Below are 24,858 nucleotides of genomic sequence, written 5' to 3' on the forward strand. Positions count from 1 at the left end.
GTCTGGAAGTCCCAGGGATCATGACTTGATCCATATGGAGAAATGGTAATATTGCTTTAATTACTGTGCCTGAGTAGCATGGCCAAATGTAAAGAAGGAAATAAAGTCAGATTGTTGGGAGCTTTCTTCATATGGTGAACCCTTAAATTGAAACAAAATGCTGGACTTAACAAACACTAAATAAAATGGACAGTTTCATTTTATTCCACAACAGAAGAGGACTCTACATGAAATCTCTATCATTTATAATTTGCTTTTCCTCCTAAATGTAACACATTCAACATGTAACTTGCAAAGCTGTTTTACTTCTCTGTGATCCTTTCTGGCCTCCTTTCCCTATAATTTTGTGCATTAAAAAAAAAAAAAAAGATACTTCAATAGTCTTCCATCCCCTCCTTTTTTCTTTTTGCTATCCTATTCCTTTCCCTTTAATCTATAGTCAACTGGAAACAAAACAAAACAAAACTGTCAACTTTCATAGTCAAGCAGAACAATTTGCTACCATGACTGTATTTGCATCTTGAGTCCAGCGTCATAGTTGTTGATACTTCATCATAATCTGGAATCATAGTCATACATTTTTTTTTTCCCCTGAGGCTGGGGTTAAGTGACTTGCCCAAGGTCACACAGCTAGGAAGTTTTAAAGTGTCTGAGACCAGATTTGAACTCAGGTCCTCCTGAATTCAGGGCTGGTGTTCTATACACTGCGCCATCTAGCTGCCCCATAGTCATACATTTTGGAATCATAGTCATACATTTTTATTCATGAATAATGTATGACTATGATTCCAGATTATGATGAAGTATCAACAACTATGACGCTGGACTCAAGATGCAAATAGTCATACATTCTCTTGTTGCTAAAGTTAATATTTCTAGTACAATACTGAATAATAGTGGTGATAATGAGCAACCTTGTTTCATCTCTTAGTAGAAATCTGGTTTCAAGGCTAAATTTTTTTTTTAAACAAGATAGCTATTACTTATATTTTTAAATGGGAAGGCTTCTGATCTATGAATGGAGGAATTTTTTTTTTCTTATTTAAATTCTTAGCCTTGCTCACTGCTTCAGTTTTACTGAATATAATATGAAGACAGTAACTGCTTCTTAGAGAGAGGAAATATGTGATTGGTAGTATTAAGAAAGTACAGAATATAGGTGGAACACGGATGTGTTGAGAATTGGTTTACGTTCTCAGGAGAAAAATAAAATCACAATGCTCATAATGACGACGTCCTCTGCAGACTCTAGCTTTACCTACAGAGGATTACAGATTATCTTGATATAAAAAAAGAAAGTAAATAGAATACGGCGTGTCCAAAGGATATCCATGGTATGGATTATATTTGAAAAGCGAGGTAGACATATACCGGACATTAAAGAGTTCTTAGTGCAGATAGTAGAGTAGCTTCAAAGGGAAGTTTTAAATTTCATTAATGGGCCCAAGTCAGAGATAGCTGTACTTCCTTAAGTAATTTACAGTCAGAGAGCTCTAAAAACCACAAAAATCCGCTGAGTCCAGGGTTTCAAGCACTCACTGCAGATCAGCAGTCTGACTATATAGATGGCTGGGGTTCCCAGGGTATGCGGGTATGTGTACACACGTGTTATGTATTCACATACATGTAGTCACCAGTAAGGGGCGCTAGGCCACAGGTTTGGCTTGCAGAGGGAACTGTCTGCAGATTACCTGCAGCAGTGGGGGAGCCGACGAGCTCCACCCCGCCCACCCCCACCGCATCACTAATCACGTCCTTTCTGGCTTCCAGCACTTGAACAGAGGAGCCGGGGCAGACTCGTCAACCTGCTGCCAGCCTGAGTCTGGAGAGGAACTAGGAGAGACTGGGGCTGCTCGTGCTGTCTCCCCTCTTCCTTCCCCGGACCCCTGGTCCCCCCTCCCTCTCTTCCTCCCTCCCTTTCTTCCCTTCCCCACTGTACGGTGCGGAGCGGTGTCATCTCCCTTAGCTTGCTGCTCTACGCTCCCCCTCTCCCCCGCCCCCAGCTTCCTCCTCCTTGTCCTCCTCCTCTTTGCAGGGGGGGGGGGGTAAGGGAGGGTAACTGCCTCAGTCCGCACCGAGCAGCCAACCCGGCTTTCCCCTCCCACTCTTCCTCCAGCTCCCCAACTCTGGGCAGCTGCAGCAGCAACGGGAGCAGCAGCAGCAGCAGCAGCAGCAGCAGCAGCAGCAGCAGCAGCAGCAGCAGCAGCAGCAGCAGCAGCAGCAGTCGCCGCCACCGCTTTAATAAAGCCACCACCAGGCTTCATCAAGGGACAAGAGCCGGCTTCCCGGCTGAAGAGCTGAACCATGGCCGATGGGGGTGAAGGCGAGGATGAGATACAGTTCCTGAGAACTGTAAGCATCATACTTTTCATCTTTACCTGGAAAGACCCGGGAGAAGCATAGTGGGGGAAGGGGATGCCATCAACTTGCATGATCCTTGGTTGAGTGAGAGGAGGGGGTGCAGGAGGTAGGGTATCTATAGGTAGGAATGGAGCAGCTAGTGACTTACTAGGATGGGTGCAAGTTGGGAACCGGTTACAGAGAGGAGAACGAAAGTAGAGTAAATGGGAGGGAGAAGAAATGAGGAGGGGGAGATACATAGAGAAAGCTATTGCAATGATGAGAAGGTTGAGAAGCTCACAAGCTCTTTCCCCTTACAAGCATGAGGATGCTTGTCCCTTACAAGCTTGAGAATGATAGTGTACAGGAAACGTTTGGGGTACTTGTAGGGCCAGGGTGGGAAAAGAGAGGACCCTCTGCTAGCATGCTTTGCATGTAGATGAGGGGAGAACGTACACCCTAAAGGTAGGGGTGAGGAAAAGCGAGAGAGAGAGAGAGAGAGAGAGAGAGAGAGAGAGAGAGAGAGAGAGAGAGAGAGAGAGAGAGAGAGAGAGAGAGAGAGAGAGAGAGAGAGAGAAAGAGAGAGAGACTTTGCAGGAATCACTTAAGGGGGCAAGGGGAAATCTTGCTGGGAATTCCTATGTATCCCCATTTCTCATGCTTTTCACTTTGACACGCATGCTATGATGCTGTGACGGGAAATAACAAATAGATTTGCGTATTCAGTTTGCGTGCATGAGCAGCCTGAGCTGGGTCAGGTTGTTCACTACTGAACAGGTTTTTCTAAGTGAAGGTGGAGTAGAAGGGGTGACTGGTTGGCGAACTGCCCCTGTGGTATATTAGACTATTGCTGGAAATTGTGCTTTAGTAGTGCAGTGACAATTTAAGATAGTGTTTGTGTGTGTGTGCATGTGTGTGTGCATGTGTGCATATGGTAGCCTTGTGACTGTCATTTTTCTAAGTATTGGTTTAAGCAGAAAATTGTGAAATGCTAAGTGCAATAAAATATAGAGGGTGGGAGCAGCTGAGTGACTGGAGCATTGGGGTGGCCAGCAGGGAAAGCTTCTGGCTCTGTACTCATACCATTTTTTCCTCTCTCTAAGTACCTTTTGGCACTGTTTCTCCCTTTCTGATTTGTTCTATACACTGCAGATACTTACCAGGCAGAAACATAGCTCACCCTAAAAGCTGAAACTGAAATTCTCTTTGACAGAAAATAAAATGAGAAAACTTCTTGTTAAAGGGAAGCTAGTTAGCATAAACTATTGTTTTAAGATGTTCTCTTAATAATCACCTTTGGTTTTTTCTCCTTTTCTCTTAAGATACAGAAAATTTAAACTTGATTTTTATTAAAAACCTACTTAGTCTTCAGTATCAGAGGACTGCAGCTTTTGCTGCTTCTGGATTACTTCTCTTTCAACAGTGATATAGAGATCATTTCTCAAATTATAATTTACCTTCCAATCACAAACTTTAAGGATGAGTGAATTTTGAATTAATTAGATATTGATACTTAGGTATACAAATAGATTTTATATCAAAAGCAAATTGAAAGGCGAATTTGTGTGTTGCAAGAGTACTAATTTTTCCTCTCCTTTTCACCTTTATTTGTATTACTACAGGAATGTTGTCAGTATTCATCTTTGAACGTGAGAAAGAAAAGGCCTTTGGAAAAAAATAAAATCAAAGCTACATATTAGGGAAAAAACTATCTAGCATAGCAACTCCATATCATGCACCACCATGTATGTTGTTTTCAGTCATCTGGCTACACTGTTGACCAATACTTAAAAGGACCTGGACAAAAAAATTTCTCATGGAAATATTTTAAGGTTGTTCAGAATACAGTAATTTGCTTTTCTTTTAAAAAAATGAGACATGTGTCTGAAACTTTTCTCTTCATATTTTTAATGTGAACACGTAAAGGGAATGGAAAAATATTCTTGTTGAAAAAATACATAGCTGCAGCATATTTTTTCCTTGTTTTAAAATTAAATTCCATAAGGTTAAAATTAGCTTGAACATTTTGGAAAGCTTTATGCAATTATGGGTTTGCTGCAGGCTTAAATGTTAAGCTGAGCTCATAGAGCTCATGGTGTTATCAGAATACTTAATGGGAACAGAGGTAATGGGCTTGCTAATGTGGCTGTGTACATATAAAGTAATGTTAACCCCTTGGCACTTGACAGCTGCCCATCTTGCAGAGTAACACCCCTGATAAGTGGATCTTGTGCTAGTGAAGATCTGGCAAGTCTAGTCTAGATTTTTCTTTAACTAAAGCATCCTTAGGATGTTGTGCTGATGATGGATGACCTTGAAGAGGGGAACAAAATGGAACAGTGAAGTTTTTGGTCGAGGATTAAGATATAAAAGAGAGGGGAAAGTTCTTTTTTTCCTTTTTTAAAATTAGGGATTTTAATTTGGAGATTTGCTCTGCCATATTCTTTGATAATTACAGTCTGCCATTCTTATGCTATTCAGTTCCATATCTTTGATTTGCAAAAATAGATAGTTCCAAAATGTTTAAAAGGTTAGGATGAAGACTTCATTCTTAAATTAGATTAATTTTTTTTCCTCCTATGGCCAAGTTCATCATATATACTCTTCTTCACGCAAATAGCTTATATGTCTAACAATTTGCATCACGTAGATAGCACATTCAGTTACACTGTTAAGACTTCCCCTTAGTAAAAGAGGAAGCTATCCTGTCTGAGAAAGAGAAATTAAACAGTTAATCATTAAAGGCTATGATTGTGAAGAAAACAAAATATTATACATACATATATATATGTATATGTTTGTCTAGAAGATTGATACCATTTTCTTGAAGGGATCAAAACCTAAGGGATTTAGATTTGGCAATACAAATTGAAGTGGTATCCTTATCTCCACACAAAACTATTTTTATTTCTAGAAGAGGTGATATTTAAGACAAAATATGACTATAAGTTCATGTTTTTACTATAGGTTTCTCAGGTTTTTATCCTCTACCTCTGAAATAGCTTTCAGCATCATGTAGCCTTCTAGTATTATTTGCATTCATAAAGGGAAACCTTTCCTACATTTTCCTTATTTGCTTGACTGCTTATGCTTATGAGTTGTCTTCTCTTCCTTAGAAGGTAAATAAATCCTATTCTCTACATTCACTGTTTCCTTATTTGCACACACACATACTATATATAATATGTGTATATATATGTATATACACACATATATATATATATATTTTGTTGTTCAGTTATTTCAGTCATGACTGACTCTTCATGACCTTTTCTTGGCAAAGAAACTGGAGTGATTTCACATCTCCTCTAGATTATTTTACAGATAGGAAAACTGAGGCAAACAGGGATTAATTGACCCAGGGTCACATGACTCTAGGCCCAGCACTCTATCCACTGTACCACCTAGCTGCCCCAAATATATATATATGTATATATTTCTAAATATGTTTGTATGTATATATAGATAGATAGATAGATATAGATATAGATATACACATTGTTTATAATAGCGAATTTCTATTTCAGAAGAAAATTCTCAAAATGAACTAGCCTAGAAAATGTTATTAGATGTCATTTAGTTCCTGGAAATACTGTTCTCTGTACTTGTTTTACTTCTTCAGATCTTAAATAGAATTCTATTAACTGTATGCTTAGCACATTAAAATGCTACTGGTCTAGAGAGAACATGGTTTAATGGAAAGAGTCTGTATATCTGAAATAAATTCAGATTCTGTTTCTGGTACTTATTTTGCCTGTGAAGTGAGGGGGTGAGGGCGAAATTCTCTTTGGGCTTCAGTTTCCTTATCTAAAGATAAGAAGGTTGGACCATATGACCTCCAAAGTCCATTCTCATTCTAAGTCCTTAATGCTGTTTTTTCCATTACCCCTCACTATTCTTGCCTTTCTTTAGATTGTACAAGCACAGTTTATTTACCCTTGGGGAAGAGTATGTCCTGAATGCAAGAATGGCTTGGTGCTAAAAAAAATCTGGCCTGCATAGGTTTCCCTTGTTCGGTGACTCTTAATCTAAAACCCTTTCCAGTGATTATCTCTCTGGGGGACATAGCCATCTGTATCTCAGAAAATGCAAAGCAGATAATACATTATATGTAACTTTATACTTTAAAGATATTTCATGTACTTTATCTAATTTAACCCTTTAACTCTAACTTTGTGAGACAGAGTTTAGCTTCTATTATCTCTCTGGCTTTGTTTTGTTATTCTTGTTGTTATTGTTGACTGATGAGGAAATTGAAGTTTCGTTTAGCTAAGTATTTTCTGGAAGGTCATTCAACTCATTAGTGACAGAACTGGGACAAGACCCAGGTATCCGAACTCCCATTCCAATTTCTTTCTGGCAGATAAGTGCTCTTGTGCCAGTTGTTAAATTTTCTTTTCAATGAACAAAAATTGATTTTCTTTCCCTGCCCTCCCAAACACCATTGAAAAAAGAAAAGAAAAAAAAATGTAACAAATATGCATAGTCAAGCAAAAAAGATTGAAATTTTTTTGTCCAGCTTAAAAATCCTTCCCAAGTTATTAAAGGATATTTTGCTTTTGTAGAAATTAATGGACAATCAGCTTATTGCCCATTATTGTGCCAAGCTATTGGTATTTCCAGATGTGTATGTACAATGGGTCTGTTGTACTAAAGGGAGTGATCTTGAAGTGCCATTCTAGACCTGATTTGGCTGTAGTTAATGATCTAGAGTTTTTTACTCAACAACCAATGCTTATTTAATATAAATAGAAATATGAAATTGTGCACATGGTGGTAGATATGATGTGACATTATAAAATTTTCATTCATCAAATAAAGTTTGTACATCTATATATCTATCTTATCTCTTGTAGGACCAATATTAGATCATATAGTCTTTAACAAAGAAGTTGATCTATTCCTTTGAGCACTTCAATTCATCAAATATTTATTAATCAGGTGGTCAAGAAACATTTATTAGGCACCTACTATGTGCTCTATCTGCTCTCAAGGACTTCACAATCTAATGAATTAAGTGCCTACTGGTTTAAGGAGCTTAGCATTTAGAAGGCAAAAAAGGACAGCCTTCAATACTAGCATGGGGAGGATTAAAACTGGAAGAACCTCAAATTATGCAGTCTTCCAATGAACTTAAAAATGATAAATGATAAATTTAATAATGATAAAAATTGATAAAATTGATAAAAATGATAAAATTGAGACTTTGAAAGATTAAATAACCTTTATTCAAAGTCACATAAATAGATAGTGATAGAGTACATTCTAAATTGTACACAAGGAACTGAGGAAAAGCAAAAAGGGCAAGCAGATAATTGAGTAATCAGCATTTGGTTCTATTTTATGAAAAAATATTAAGTCCAATCAGCATATGTCCTTCAATTCCCAAACACTCTGTTTTTAATATGGACACTGTCTCTATTTCTTTTTTTTTTTTTTTTAATTTCAGAGAAAGGTTTTTTTCTTGAAATCTAATCCTTCCATCGTTATTTTGGACCCTTTCTACCTCTTTCTTCTGGACATCCTTTCCTCTTGCCTTCAAGCATAATAGCTTTTCTCTATTTTAAAATACTTTTGCTTGCTATTGATTCCACTACACACCACTTCCTGCCCCCAACTACCATCTCAATCCTTATTCTTTTTTTATTTCAGACTTTCTGCTTCATAAAGTTTCCTTTATTTTCTGTCACCTTCTCTTTTGAACTCCTTACTTACATTCTGGTTTCAATTCTCAAGAATGGTAGAATAATAATAGCTCATGTTTACATTAACTTTTGCAAGTTCAAATATTATTTTCCAACATACTAGAGTATGCCAGGAATGTATCATTAACTCTGTTTTTGCAGATAAGAAAATAGGTTTAAAAGAAGTTATTACTTGAGACCCATTCTGTCCAGTTCCTCTTCACCATCTTTATTTTCTTCCTCATCATTGGTTTCTTCCTTTCTGCATTTGAATATGCTTGTTTTTACTTTCTAAATTCCACCCCACTTCCTCAAACAATCTAATTTTAAAATTTGTCTTAATTAGAAAAATATAATTATGTTGACTCTGGGATTCCTAGTTGCTCTCAAGTCAATAACTAGTTCTCTAGCAATCTTATATTATGATCTTATATGGCTAACAAAAGTTGGCTAAATCCTGAATCCTTGTTTTCTAATGCCAAGTTCATTCTCCTTTGCACATTCTGCTTCTTCAAACCATTTTCTTAAAGACTACAAATTATCTCATCATTGCTAAATCAATGGTATTTTCTCTGTCTTTATCTTTGCTGAACTCCTTTTCCCTGACTGCTATAACATGTACTTTGCTTGTTCTCTTCTCTTCTTACTTCCTTTATTCTTCCTTCTTTTCAAGTTTTTTTTCTTATCAATATCTGATTATGATTGCTGCCTCAAATTTAGTCTTAAAATCATAGCTTCAGTATTAAATCGGAAGGAGCTCTAGATACCATTTCATCCAACCTTTTCATTTTTCTAGATGAGACTTGAGGCCTACAGAGATGAGATGAATTTCCCAAGTTCATGCATTTGATAGCAAATCCAATCCTTTTTTTTTCAGTGTAACCTATAATCTTCCACCCTTTATAATCTCTTAGCAAAAGCATTCCCTCATCTTCAATAATCATACTTATGAGAATAACTTTAGAATCTCCATCTCCTATATTTCCAGGTGTCTAAAGAAATTTGAATCCATGGAATCTCAGAGAAGAAAGGGATCTTGAGGGCCATCTAGTCCAACCAATGTCTGTGCAAGAATTGCCATGTCTACATACTGAAATAGTTATATAGTTTTTGCTTAAATATTTGAAGTGAGGGATGAGTACCTCTGGAAAGACCCTTCCAATTGTAGATGACTATAATTGTTAGGAAATGTTTTTTTTTTTTTTTTTACTGTTAGCTTAAATCTAATTCTCCATAACTCTCACTCATTCCATCACCTCATTCTTAACCATGTTGAAAACTGAGCTCATCATTTCCCACTGCCCACATACAGCCTACTCTTCATGTCCACTATCTTTGTTCTGTCAGTTGACTGCTATTCAAGTCTTCCACTTTAGAGAAATTTTTTTGAAATAGGCAAATAGTTCCAAAGGGTAGTTGAGCAAGGAAATGTTTTTCTTTTGTCTGTTTAATTTTTGGAAAGAGGTAACTGGAATATGTTTAAAGATATTGAGTATTAAATCAATAATGAAAGATAAAATGAATATGTTGGAGAGGGATGTATTAAATTTAGACATGGAAAGGCTATTTTTTTTCTTGTGAGAATATTGGATTGGGTGAAAGAATGGATGTAAGATCAGGATACAATATGGAAAAGATAAGATTAAACTAATAAGAGAAATCCACCCTAAATGATTTTGGTTTTATTGGTGAAATCTATCAAGGTTTTCATTTGTTAATAAGAGAGAAATTTGTAGTAACATTTAATGAAAATAAAGGAATCAGAGGATGAATATTAGTGAACTTTAGTGACTAGGACTATTCTGTGAAGGTATTTTACTATAGTAATTCATGTTTGAGAAATACTCATTAGGACATTGCTATTACAATTGCAGGAATAACAAATGAAATAATTCTACTTAATATCTCTTTCAAAATCTCATCAGTTGATAAATGTGGTCAATAAACCCAAGTCCTTTCTAAGAAAGAGAAAAGGAAAACCCGTACCTGGACAAGAAAAATCTAATGCAAATGATACTAGAATCACTGGAAGCTCTCAAGTCAATATGAAAATCTCCAGTAATCTGATTTGCTTATCCTCTATGTTATAGTATTTATCCAGTCTGTAATGCTCCTTTCCAGCATCACTTTCTCTTGGGATCATTTGAATCAATGAACCATGTTGCCTTAGATTTTTCTAAAACATTATGGTATGTTTTAAATGGGAGAAAATATTTCCTGGTTTCTTTAAATGATGTTTCTGTGATTTATGATTAAGAATGAAACCTATTGTTTAAACTGGAACTATTGATTTCATATACTTTTAAAAATGTTTTATTGTTCTTTTCTTTCTCTCTTTCTCTTAATAAAACATTTCTATTATTTCCCACAGGCTCTTTCTATGAGGAAACTACTCTAAACATCCCTTATCAGAATTCTCTCTTGTAACAAATAAGTATAGTGAAGCAAACAAATTGACACAATTGTCACATGGGAAAAATATGACTGATGAACATTATGTAAACTAGTCTATCTTCTCTCTGCAGGGACATGAGAGAAATGCTTCACCAGCATTCTTCTGAAATCCTGATCAGTCAATGCATTGATCAGAGTTCTAAGTCTTTCAGTATTTTTTGAATTAATTTTAAAAGTCTTTGAATGAATTATCTTACTTAATCCTCATTACTCATCAAGACTCGCTCTTCAGAATGATTGACTTAAATACCAGGAGGACAACCACACATGAAAATATTAACCACAGATATATTTGTTATGTATTCAACCTTTTATCAGGCAGTAAATATTGAACATATGCTATATGAAAGTGACATAGCTAAGACTTATAGGAAATATAAAGTATATTACATATGCTTTGCCCTAAAAGATTTTATAATGTCTTTGAAAATATAAGACATTTAAAAATAAAAAGTTAAACAACAATGAGACAATATTTGTTACATGAGTGATATAGAAAAGGATAGAATTCAAAGGAAATAGTTTAGAGGAATCTTTTTGGAAAAGATGTTTTGAATGGAGCTTTAGAAAACACTGTAGATAAAAATAAAGAAGAAAAAAGACAGTGTTTTCCAGGAGTGCTGCAGCAAAGGACAATGCATTCACTTTGTCTTTTGCAAGGGGTAAGTTAGCATGAAAGAATTAGCTGACTATAATTCATTATTACTATTAGAAACAACAACAAAATCCCAACAACAACACCTTCCTATTTCCAGTAGTAGTGATGTGGTGTTATCATCCCTGCTACAGGGGAGACTGAGGCTGGTGGATTGCTTGACCTTAGAAGTTTTGAGCTGCAACAGGCTAAGATTTTTGGGTGTCTTCCTAAAGATTGGCATAATATAGTGAGCCCCTGGGAGCCGGGAGGGCCAATAGCTTGTCCAAGAAAAGGAGAACTGGCCCAAATTGAAAATGGAGCAGGTCAAAATCTATGCTGATTAGTATTAATCTAGACCATGAATGGCTACTATATTTCTCACCTAAATAAGAAGGGAGACACAATCTTAAAATAAAAAAAGAAAGAAAAGAAAACCTAGGATATATGATACTGATGGCTCACTATATAATAATCATAAGGCTTACATTACTTTATGGTTTCCACAGCACTTTCACCACATCAGTCCCAAAGGACAGGAAGTGCAGGTACCATTCTGCTCCTTTTTGTAGATTACTAAGAGAAATTTAAGTTAATAATTATTACAATAATAATAACTGACATTTATATTTGTATTTTATGAAGTGCTTTACAAATATTATCTAATTTTATCCTAAGCCCTTGGAGGTAGGTGCTAGCATTTATTCATCATTTTACAGATGAGCACAATGAGAATGAAGAGGTTAGTTAGTAGTTCTGATTCCTTTTTGCTTATGCCATGCTATTACTCAAGGCCTTCTCGAGGTGGATTGGTAGCATCATCTTATCTGCTAAGGAAAGGATATATTTTCCCCTTTTAAATAAAGTTCTATACCACAAAGCCTGCCTGCTTTGGTGTTTTATATGAAATTTATTTATTTATTTTTATTTGTTACATTAAAATTTGAAATTGCTTTCTTATCTTCCTGAATTTGGATTTTCATTCACTCATAGTGTGTTCTTATTTAAAAGGACTTCTCTCTTATTTAAACTATTACCATGGATCACAAATAAGGGGTATAAATTACATAACTAAAGAGAGCAAATTTACAGTAAGAAATCTTTTTCTTTGGTCTATAAAAAGTGGAAATAACGCAAAAACTGGTGTCACACTTCATAGTGACATACTGCTATTGAAAGTTGGGGCTTTTAATTTCTATAAGAGGTTTATGGTTATTGACAAGTATGATTATTTCCTCATTTATCTAAGATAAATTAGAAGTTTCAACGTTAAGATTTGTGTCCAAAAATTCCAACCATAAAAGATAAGAATACTTCTGCATATTTCCTTTTTCAAAGTCCTATTCATTGAATACAAACAATTGAGCCTCAAAAGATGTTTTCTGATGTTTCATTGTGGCATGAAGGTGACATTGGGTTCTTGAAGACTGAGTCAATGGACTAAATTCTGACTGGCAGTTTATCAAATTGGAAAAACTTTGGGTATGTGCCCAATGACTACTGGTCATCTGAGGAATAGTACAGCTACATTTGAAAAGGTTCATTACCAATATGATTGTAGGCTGATAAAATGTTTTAATCATCTAAGACAGTCATGGGTTATGGTCTTCATTAGTGAAAGATGAACATTGATGAAATCATAGATACTTGGAGAACTGAACAGGTAAATGGAAATAGAATAATATCTTGCTGATAATAAAATTTAGCATTTGCAAAGTATTTTAAGGTTTGAAATATATTTTACAAATATTATCTCATTTTATTTTCACAAAAGCTTGAGAGGTAAGTGTTATTATCTTCACCTCACTTGCTCTATCTTTTTTCCTGATGAAAAAACTGAGGCATGGTCTCACAACTAGTATATTTCTGAGTCTGAATTTGAACTGATATCTTTTTGACTCTAGACTTAGAGCTCTATCCATTTCACAATCTAGTTCTTTAACTCAAATTCTTTTGAACTTTTCAAGAAGGATGAATCAAGTACAAGGTAAATGAACTAACAAATAGGGTACCGTTTTGATCTTAGAGGCAGATAAAACAAATGGACTTAGGGACTTTACATTCTATATTTCTTCCTTCCCAAATAACTATAGCAGAATGTTAATGCCCTTGCAGAATACCTCAGTGTATGATATAAGATTTAAATCCATTTCCTAGTCAGGAAATGAGATAGTTTTCTTTTTAGATATCTAGCATTATTTATCTGATTAGGTACTGAATTATAAATTTCATGGCCAAATGTATAACAACTGAAATCCCCCTTGAGGGTTTAAAATGAAAGTATTTTAGTGATAGAAGAGACCTTGAAGATTAAATTATATGGATTCTTTCTTTCTAGGTAATATTGGTGTGTTTTTTAAATCTGGGAATATACTATTTTGTAATGTTAATTAATATTCTATCAAATATATATTAGATAAAATTGATTTTATTAAAAAGATACAGTTATTCAGTCAATAAAGAATTATTGAATATATCCTGTGTGATTTGGAAAAGCCCAGAGAAGTCTCTTTTCTTGATTTTGTAGAGTATAATTTACTATCTAGAGAATAGTAATAAGTTTATAATAATATAGTTTAAAGTGTTTACATACTTAGGGAAAAAATGTAAGGGGATGATGGAAATGGCAAGAAGTTAGTCAGGGAAGAGTTTGGAGGATTTTACTGTGTAAGGATATGCCTGATTGGGTGGGGTATATATATTGGGACAATGAGGTGTGGGCCTCTGGTTGCAAATAAAGCATTGATTTAAAATGTATCAAGTTTTATCACAGATTTTGGGACATTTTTTTTTCAAAAATGTGAATGATTAAATATTTTATAGACCCTGGTGAAATTGTCCAAAGATTTCTATAATAATTTTTCTGAAACTTTAATTTTTGAGTCTTAGAATGGTTAGGTTTTTTTTGTTTTGTTTTGTTTTGATGTTGGGAGGCAAAAAAGTCGGACTTTCAGGAATATAAAAATTTATTGGATGTTTAACTAAGTTAACTGAGGAACCCTATTTCTATGAGCTTTAGATGGATAATGATTTTTTCCCTACTTTCTTTAAATCAAATGCAGATCATTCACTAAAAGACCAGAATATTAGGGACATCCTGTAGGAATGGTCAGCAATCTTTTAAGCCCAAGATGCATTTTTACCATCTTTGCTTTCACCTTCTTTTCTCTTGGGTCTTGAACATATCCTTCATTATTTGTTTGCTGGACATGCCCATGGTTAAGAATTATATCCTACAATTGTTAGCTTATGGGTTCTCTGAAATAATAGCTATATAAAATTTCTTCCATGAGGCACAGAAAAAAAAATTAAAGCCATGGAATGAAGAATTATTTCATTTTGACACCTCAGGTAGGTTTTTAGAGTACTTGATTCCTTTTCTTTCTATTCTTCACGCCAGTGAAGAGGTTTATCATCTCCTGAATCTAAATTATTATTTTATTATTGGACGACATGGTATCTATTAAATTGGAAGATCTTCAAAAATCCTATGTGATTTAAGCCTTGCTTATACAGGAAATAAATCTTTCTTCTTGAAATAGTAATTAGGGAGGTAAGAGAAAATTCTGTTACCAGAGTATCCCTTTGTTTTACTCTTTTTATGTCCAGAAAGCAGATCTCATTTTGTATGTATTATTATGGGCATACTGTGAAAAGTTCATATATAGTTAGCTTATACCATTTGTATATATATATATACATATATATGTTGTATATATATATATATATATATATATATATATATATATATATATATACATACATACATACATAGTTTTCACTTAGTTTTTGTATACTTTTATTTGCTTCTGGGACTTTTTGGTGGTCTATTAAAACTAGACTTATCAAAACCTACAACAAATCTTTAGAGGTTGTAAGCCAGGAATGATTTGTTTAGATGTTTTGAGATTCTAGTGATCAACTGTTCTTGAAGCAAGACATCTCATTAGGATGAGTGGGAGAAGCTCATATCTTTGATATAATTTTTTGATTAGCTGTTGGCTCAGAAAGACTTCAGTGCCTATGTATGTAGTTAGTAATATCTAGATAGCTTAGAAATATATTGGCTCAATATTTTCCAGCCAATTAAAGCTTAGATCAGGAAAATAAGGCGACACGTAAAGAAAATATTAAATCTGCAGATATGAAATGGTAATAAAGAAATTTCTTTTCCAATTTAGTTGAGAGTTTTTGTTGTGATTTGAGAAATTAAACATATATTTTTTGAGAAAGTTTTTTCATTTTCTAGTTAATATGTATATAATATCTAGGTACATTTAAAAAAATTTTTTGCTAAGGCAATTGGGTTTAAGTGACTTGCCCAGGGTCACAGAGCTAGGCAGTGTTAAGTTTCTGAGATCAGATTTGAACTCAGGTCCTCCTGACTTCAGGGCTGGTGCTCTATCCACTGTGCCACCTAGTTGTTCCAGCACATATTTTTTTAAAAGGTTAGTTTTGTCTTAATATGAATTTGGTTTTGGGAATTAAGATTTTGTTGAGAAGGAATTAACTTTTAAACTTAAATAATTTTTCCATTTGTGAGTTGAAGTCTAAATTTAAGAAAAATGAGAATTTATTACCAGCAGCACTGCCATTTTCCTTGCCTAAGGAATTGCATAATTGCTTTAAATGTATTTGTTTGTATGTCTTCTCTTCCCAAATTCCTTGAAAAAAGAGACTATTACTTATTTATTTATCTTTATCTCCATCATTGTCTTGCTTTGTGTTCTGTAGAACAGAAAGCACCTAGCACAGTGTCATGCACCACTTAATAAACATTTATTGACTGATCAGTAATTGATTAATGCCTGTTTGTCAAGTTGAATCAAACAATATTATCATATTTTATTGTCTATTGCCTATGGCTGTGTATTCGGCTCCACAATATGACCTTGGCTCCTTTTTACTCATCTAATTCCATTGTACATTGTACATTGTACATTGATGTTAATAATAACAGAGAACATCTTAAAAGTACTTTTAAAGTTTACAAGAAATTTGCATTCATAATTTCATTTGATCCTTGCAACAACCCTTTTGAGCTTAGTATTATTTTTATCTTCATTTTATAGATTAAGGAAGCAATTCTCAGAAGTTAAATGATTTTCCTAAGATTTGACAGAGAACTTCAGAGGCAACATTTGAATCCAATTTTCTCCTGACTTTAAGTTCAACATTCTCTCTACTCTTTTACTTCCCAACAGGAAGCCAAAGTTTCAACCAAACCAATATCCAAATTATGAATGCTCACATATTTTCTTCACTAGCAATGATTTTATTTTTATTTTCTGCCAATCCAAATCCATTCTACAAATGTTTTGTTTTGCCCCTTCTAAAATGTCATTGTATTAGCAGGGGGGAAAATAGCTTCTGTTCACATCCACCCACCACCACTCTTTATCCTATCTATTGCCCCTATGTTAGGAAGTACATTATTCAAAAATTGAAGGGATATTATTGGTTCTTAAACTCTTCCCTGTACTGATATTCACTCTGTTTTATTCTTCCCCATTCATTCCGTAAATGATAATGTGTTTATATTCCTTTGCTCCTCCTTGACTTACAATCAAAAAATTTGAGAACTGGGAGAGACATTATTGGTCATTTAATCCTATATCTTTATTTTAGAGATGAGAAAATTGGATCATAGAGAAGTTTGCTCAAGGTAACAGTGCTAGTTAGTGCTAGTAAAATTGGAAGTAGAAGCTAGGTGTTCTAATTGGCCTATCTTCTCTTTCTTTACCTAGAATGAATGAGAGGGAAGCGCCTGGAGTTAATGAATCAATATCTGCTCCTTTTTTATTTTTTAGAAACAAATTAAAAGAGATAGATTAAAGGCATTCATATAATTTCTTTTGGTAGGAGAAAAGGCTAAGGCAGATGGACTTCAAATACAGAAGATAGTTTTTGTTTTTACTCTTTTAAAGTGGGAAAAAGATATTCATCATATCTGTAGAAATTTGTATTTAATCTTTACGATAAAATAAAGCCATGGATCATAAAACTTGTCAGATGCAGGGAGAGGGGGACATCAAGGGTATTTGTATATTTGGCCATATTTAAGGACAGAATGAAACTTAACTTATTGGGAACAAATGAAGTAACTCTTTTGAAAGTGAGATTAGACTAAGTGTCTCTAACTCTTGAAGTCCATTATTTGCAAGACCTGTCAGTTATATTTAAGGATCCTTTTGTGGTTGTTTTTGCAAGGGTATTACCTCATACTGGATGCTTAATAAATGTTTGTTGGACTGGATTGGGTGGAAATTATCACTTAGAATTTGTCAAACTTTTTTTTTTTAATTTTGTATGTGTGTTGGGAAGGGTGAAGGAAGCATGTTTCCTTAGAAGACCTTAAACACCCAAAATTAAAGGTCTTGGTTGTTAAGCTGAAGAACTTGGCAGTTATATGTCTACATTTTTCCCAAACAGAAAGTTAACCCTGTCCAGAAGCTTTATAATAGAAGGCCATACATAGATGAGACTTCAAACAGCTTTGCTTTGAGCATAAACAGATGCCAAAATGGAATTAAAAAAATTCCAAAGCCATTACTAAGGCTATACTTTGTAAAAGATATAATTATGTTAAGGCTCATTTGTATTTTAACACCTGTTCTTCATGCTTTGGGGTATGTCTCATGTAATGATATTGTATGCTTCTTCCCCTTGATAAGAGGGGAAGGCATAATTATCTGTTAATGTTGATCTTAATAAATATATGTTATACATTTAGTCTTATAATATTGTGTTCATATTTCTTTGAAATCCTCTATTATTAAAGGAGAATAATCTTAGTTCAGGTGAGGATTAATTCAGCAGGTAAGTACATTATTTAGGTCTACTGTACAACATGGCATGACCTTAATTGATATAATACATAGAAAATTTGCATTATCATTTGTTTACAAAAAGTATATATTTCTTATTTGGGTAATTGAAAATATGGAACAATGCAATGTAGGAAAGAATATCTTTCCTGAAAGACTTAGGAAGGTAAAACAATAAAATCTTTTCTACTATTGAGGAATGACTTGCTGGGGAAGTATTGACTAAAAATGAATGTACATTTCAAAAAAGATATACATACATATGTTTTTCAATCTTTAAGCTTCTCTAGAATAAGGTCTCTTACTTAACAAATATATGTTTTATCATCCATAGATATGGAGTTTTAATCAACCCATATAAAAATATTTAGTCTCACTTTTAATTTGGATGATTTGTTCCTTGATGTGCCTACTATCAGCCCTCTCCTTCTCCTCTCTAAATAATGAAATCATATGAGAATATCTTTGTTGTTTTCTATCTAGAAAGAAAGTGTAGATCAAATTTAGGAGGTATGGAATGAATTGGACTTAACCCATTTCTTAGATGAGATCATCCTCCACCTAGAGATACATAGTCTCTGACTTTCATGCTTGTGGTCCCTATGAGTAACCAAGGAAATTTCTAGAGCTGTCATAAAGATGCTCAGCAGGATAGGATTGTTAACCTACTTTATGACTTCATTGAGCACTTCCAACTCTGGTAGTTAAAGGACAGTGTTTGGAGAATTTTGTGGTAATTAATTTTGGCAGTTGCTTTTTATAAATGAATATATTATTCACAAATATATATATGCATATATATACATATATAATTTGAAGTGTGTATTTTCAAATTTCAGTACTTAAAAATACTTAAACGCTTAAAATTTTTTTTTGATTTAATGAGGATTGATTCCTTTACCAATGAAGAATAATTCTTGTATGCCTTAGTAGATGATGCAGTGATTTTCTGGAAATAAAAATAATCAACTTTGTGATGCAATTCAGTGTATTTAGGCTGAATTTCTTAGGACAAATACAACCTGTGGCCCATCTTGTAGAAGGACTTGTAGAGTTTTAGTCTTTGAGAATACAGGATAAGTTCTATGACATCTTTGGCACTGAAGTAGACTTTCAATGGAAGGAGTTTCTATTTGTTTGTTTGTTTATTTTTAATGGTCAAAACTTACATTCATCCCTCAAAACCCAGAAAAACAAAGTGCTTACACAACAAAGATTTTGTAGACCTGTTTTCACAAAAAATTGCCATATATAAGAGATTTACAAACCTTCTGTGGCAAGAGAAGCCACGTGAATCTCCTCTTATGCAGATAGCCCTAGTGGCTTGGTTGTACAACCTTATTTTCTTTTTTCACCCAGGATTAATAATAATAAATCCTCTTTTCTAGTGTTGAATAATTAAATGATCAAAATCCTACTGAAAAAGAATCCATGAATGAATTAGGGTCAGAAAATCATAAATTTTTGCATAAGAGACAAAATGAGTAATGATATGCTCTTTTGCCTGTTGTTTGTGCCATCAACAGTCAAGGACTCTACATAATTTAGCAGTGTAACTTTCAAGAAGAGGCCAAATACTGCAGATAAATTTAGCCGATTTTAAGGTTAGATAAATTCAGTGTATTTTTATGGGCAGGAGAAATTTATCACTGAAGTGTTTCTTGATAAGATTCTTCTTAGCCCTAAACTGTAATCCTGGAAGCAGAACCATTTTTCACTTGCTAGAGTGGGAAGAAGGAAGGATCATCAAACTGTAGAAATCTGTGGCTATATTTTTACTTAACCACCAAATCTATCACTCCTAAGCAATTGTTTTCATTCCTATTATATGGTTGGTTTTGTGGTAAGCTAAGTCAAACCAACAATTATTAAATACCTACTATGTCACTTAGTCAAAAAAACACTAAGCTCCTACAATGTGCCAATAATTGTGATAAGACTTGAGGATATAAAGAAAGGGAAAAGACAGTTCCTGTTCTCAAATATTTAATCTATACCTATCAACTGATCAAAATCTTAATAGTTTTTGTATTGACTTTTAGGACACTTCTCTTCTTGAGTTCAGTGCCTGGTTCAGTCTTTCTCTTCTCCTCAACTATACACAATGATAATCACAATTACAATCTCTTGTCATTCTATCTTCCCCTTTTGATTGCAACCTTAAACCCTGCTATGCTGAGCACCAAGGACACCAACTCAAAAAGCAAAACCAAATACAAATACCCAGACACTGCTCTGTAGGAGTTCATAACTTAATGGTCAATTCCATTTAATTATTAAGATGTCTAAAGAGACTGGATTGGAAAAACTGTCTTTCTTGTGTATTTTATTGTATAAGGATAAAAATGAGCACATTCTGTGGATATAAGGTCATTCACATTTGTGAACATGCTCTCTAGTTTAAGTGTAAATACATGCTAAAAAGAAAGAAATTCACATAGTCATAGGACAAGAAGGGATCTTAATGGTCATATAATTCAAATACCTTCTTATATAGTGAAGCAAATAAAGTCTAGAGGTAAAATGATTTGCCCCAAGTCATATGAATAGTTAGTGGCAAATTTCAAATTTTCTTCTCAGCAATCTAGTCTTCTTTCCATTTATATCCTAATGAAAATAATATTGTCTCACAGTTTGCATTGAACTCCATCCTTCCCGAGTGCTCTGTCCCTAACGGTAAGAATCAGGAAATACTTAGGAATATGCTAGGACCTTTCTGACTTCCTCTTAATAACCCATAATGGATATGTCAGTCATGAGAGACAATGTGATGTCATGGATAGAGTCAGAATCAAAATCAGGATTTAAGGTTCAAGTCCTGATTCAGAAAGGTATTGATTGTGTGACCTGAGGCTACTCATTTAACCTCTCATTATCCCAAGTCAGTCCTCTAAGGCTATATACATTACAGAGCAGATGCTGACTTATATTAGTAATGGGGATTTCCTCATGTTGGAGTTCCTCACACTGATAAATTCACAGGTTCAATATTAAAAGCCAATGGAATCCTAAGAAATCCAAAATGGATCCAGGGGCCAAGAAGTCACACCTACATAATTATCTTCCAACAGAGAGTCCAGGAAGATCCATTGAAGGAGCAGGAGCTGTTTAATCTCTAGAAGAGAGGACTTATAGTGAATATGATAGCTGTTTTAAGTGTTTAAAGATCTATAAGCTGAAAGAGATTTTTGTTCTTTTTGATTGAGAGTAGAACTAGCAACAATAAGTGAACATTACAAAAAAGGCAAATATGAGAATTAGTATAAGGACAAACATCCTAATAAGTAAGGTTGTCTGAAAGTAGTAAACAAATTGCCTGTTTCCTCAGAAGTCTTTAAGAATTGTATGACCAATTGTCAATTATCTTCTTGAGGAGATTCTTGTTGAGGTTAGATTAGATAGCCTCTGAAATTTCTTTCATTTCTGAGATTGTGGTAAGTGGGCTTGATTATGAAAGGCAGCAGTAGCTAAGGCTCATGCAAGGATAGCAGTGATAGTTGAATAGAACCTCACTGATGCTTTCAAGTGTTTGTATGTGTGTGAGTGTGTGTGTATTTGTGTGTGTGTGTATTTAATAGTTGTGTAGCATTTTAAAGTGGGAATAGGAACTGGTTGCCAGGTGCTGATGTGGGCAAATTATGTGAGGACCAAGAATCAAAAGCTATTTTTTTTTTAAAGAAATGGAGATCAGACCATGAGAAAGAGCAAAGGATTCAAGTTACTCTAGCTGAGAACAAAAATATAAACAAAGAATTCTGAAGTCATGTGTTGAGTGGCTTCTTAGCTATGATACCATTTAGTTATGATTCCAAATCTGGTAAAGATACTGGAGTGGATGGCTATTTCTTTTTCCAGTTCATTTGACAGATGAGGGAACTAAGGCAAACATGGTTAAGTGACTTGCTCAGAGTGTCTGAGAACAGCCCCAACAAGTGTCTGAGAACACATTTGAACTTAGAAAGATGAGTCTCTCCTACTTTAAGTTCATCACTTTATCCATTGTGGCACCATAATTTTATTGTTTTACTTGTCTTCATCTTTCAATAGTCATAATTGTTTTGCTATATATTCATCCGATCCATTTAATTGTCTTTCCCTGGGTCTTTTTTGACTCTTCTAATTTTCTCTGGAGATACAATAGCCCAAACTGAACAAAGTGTTCATAGATTCTATAAAGAAGATTTTGTTTAACCATAAGAAATTTGTGTAACTTAGAGAGGAAAGCATTGAATTTGAAGTCAGGGGACTTGCATTTGAGCCCCTCTCTGCTCTTGACTTGATGTGAAATTAGAAGAGACCTCTGTTCAATTATCTATAATGGTAAGAGGATTGATTATATGATCGATGAGGGGGGTTTCCCCCAGTTCAAAAATCTTAATGTAATGCTTATCTTTTGAACGACAACTGTACATTGTGTTGAAGTCATAGTCACAGAATATTCTAGTTCTATCTATACCTGAAGAAATCCCCTCTAAAATGTGGTCAACTAGTAGTGACAAACTGAAATAGAAATGGATCTTCACTGACAATACTTTTCTAAACTTGAGAGCACTGGATTTGATATAATTTCTAAGATAACTGTCAGTTCCAACATTCTAAAGTCATTCAATACTGTGAATTTGAATGAATGATTGTTCCTTTTCTTTCTTTTCTTTTCTTTTCTTTCTTTCTTTCTTTCTTTCTTTCTTTCTTTCTTTCTTTCTTTCTTTCTTTCTTTCTTTCTTTCTTTCTTTCTTTCTCTTTCTTTCTCTTTCTTTCTTTCTTTCTTTCTTTCTTTCTTTCTTTCTTTCTTTCTTTCTTTCTTTCTTTCTTTCTTTCTTTCTTTCTTTCTTTCTTTCTTTCTTTCTTTCTTTCTTTCTTTCTTTCTTTCTTTCTTTCTTTCTTTCTTTCTTTCTTTCTTTCTTCCTTCCTTCCTTCCTTCCTTTCTTTCTTTCTTTCTTTCTTTCTTTCTTTCTTCCTTCCTTCCTTCCTTCCTTCCTTCCTTCCTTCCTTCCTTCCTTCCTTCCTTCCTTCCTTCCTTCCTTCCTTCCTTCCTTCCTTTCTTCCTTTCTTCCTTCCTTTCTTTCTTTCTTTCTTTCTTTCTTTCTTTCTTTCTTTCTTTCTTTCTTTCTTTCTTTCTTTCTTTCTTTCTTTCTTTCTTTCTTTCTTTCTTTCTTTCTTTCTTTCTTTCTTTCTTTCTTTCTTTCTTTCTTTCTTTCTTTCTTTCTTTCTTTCTTTCTTTCTTTCTTTCTTTCTTTCTTTCTTTCTTTCTTTCTTTCTTCTTCCTTCCTTCCTTCCTTCCTTCCTTCCTTCCTTCCTTCCTTCCTTCCTTCCTTCCTTCCTTCACATTATTTTTTCTTGGGGAAAATTAGGTGAGAAAAATATATTTTACCTTGTTAACTACTTGTTCTCTATAAGGGTCTATTGACAAATAAGGAATATTTAGGATTATATGACTATAGAATGTTGGAATTGACAGTTATCTTAGAAATTATATCAAATCCAGTGCTCTCAAGTTTAGAAAAGTGAGTCCCAGAGAAATTATTTGCTCATTAGTAAGAGAAATGCTAGTTTCAAATATTGGAAAAGCATAATCTCTAAATTCCTTCTCTCTTTTAGGGAAGCAGATGATGGATTATACATATAGTAAGATTATTGACATAGTAAGTTTAGGATAATAGCAGTAGAAATGAAGGAATATAGAATGATGTGTTAAAAATAGAGAAGCAAAAATATCTATTTATAAAAATATTTATAGCAGCTCTTTTTGTAGTAGCAAAGAATTGGAAATTGAGGAGATGTTTATTAATTGGGAAACAGCCAAACAAATTGTATTTGACTGTGATGAAATACATTATACACTATAGTGCTATAAGAAGTGATGAGCAGGATGATTTCATAAAAACCTGGAAAAACACATGAACTGATACAAAGTGAAGTTTGAAGAACCAAGAGAACATTGTACACAATAACACCAACACTGTACAATCATCAAATGTGAATGACTTAGCTATTCTCTATTATGAATGATCCAAGATAATTCTATAGAATTCATGAAAGAATGCTATCCATCTCCATAACTGATGGAGTCTGAATGCAGATTGAAGCACACTATTTTCCACTTTCTTATTTTTTCATTTTTGAGGTCTGTGTTTTCTTTATGACTGGTAGGAAATATATTCTGCATGATTGTAATATATAACTTATATAAAATTGTTATACTATCTCAGGGAGAAGGGAGAGAATTTGCAATCCTAAATATTAAAAACTAATATTAAAAATTGTTTTTACTTGTAATTGAGAAAATTAAAATATTTTTAAAATCAGGAAAGATAAAGATGAGAACTGATCAACTAAGTGATAAAATGAAATATTTTCCAGTATTACAAATAGCAGTGATATATGATAAATGGGAGAAAAGGTATAAGGAGGAGGTGAGGCAGAGAAAGTGAGTCTTAGATTGAATGGGGTTGATATGCTCTGGGGGCTGCTTTGCTTGATAGATAACCAGATAGTGACTGGAAATTATGCTTGTTATAAAGGTGAGGGAGACCACCCCTTTCTGTTTCTGTGATCTGTCCAGGACCCTTACCTATTTTCTCCTTGATAACACCTTGCAAAGAAGCAGCAAAAGAAGCCAGTCTAAAGGGTCATGACATTTAAAGAAAGGTAGGAAGGAAACATAAGAGGAAACTATGGGGAAAATATGAAAGAAAAGGATTCTGGATAGAAAGGAAATAAAATAATGGCTAGAAGAAACCATCCCAATGGTCTGATTCTTTTAACCATGGGTGGCCAGATTAATTCAGTAAGCATTTATTAAGCATCTACTAGGAGACATTCTCTCCTCTAGGCACTGAGAATACAGAGGCAGAAATGAAAGAGTCCCTAAACTCTGGGAGTTTATAGTCTACTGTGAGGAAACAACATGTTTGTAAAC

The 24,858-nt window shown here is 34.1% G+C and overlaps 1 protein-coding gene across 1 annotated transcript in view; it reads left to right on the forward strand.

Annotated features, from left to right (window-relative positions):
- Nucleotides 1–1,758: 1,758 nt before the first annotated feature.
- Nucleotides 1,759–24,858, forward strand: part of RYR2 (ryanodine receptor 2) — a 699,155-nt gene continuing 676,055 nt past the window's right edge. The window contains exon 1 of the mRNA XM_074262493.1: nt 1,759–2,352. Within this exon, the coding sequence (XP_074118594.1) occupies nt 2,305–2,352 (48 nt within the window). The 5' untranslated portion in view covers nt 1,759–2,304. The remainder of the gene's footprint in view (nt 2,353–24,858) is intronic.

The sequence above is a fragment of the Sminthopsis crassicaudata genome, chromosome 4, assembly GCF_048593235.1.
Source record: "Sminthopsis crassicaudata isolate SCR6 chromosome 4, ASM4859323v1, whole genome shotgun sequence".
NCBI lineage: Eukaryota > Metazoa > Chordata > Mammalia > Dasyuromorphia > Dasyuridae > Sminthopsis > Sminthopsis crassicaudata.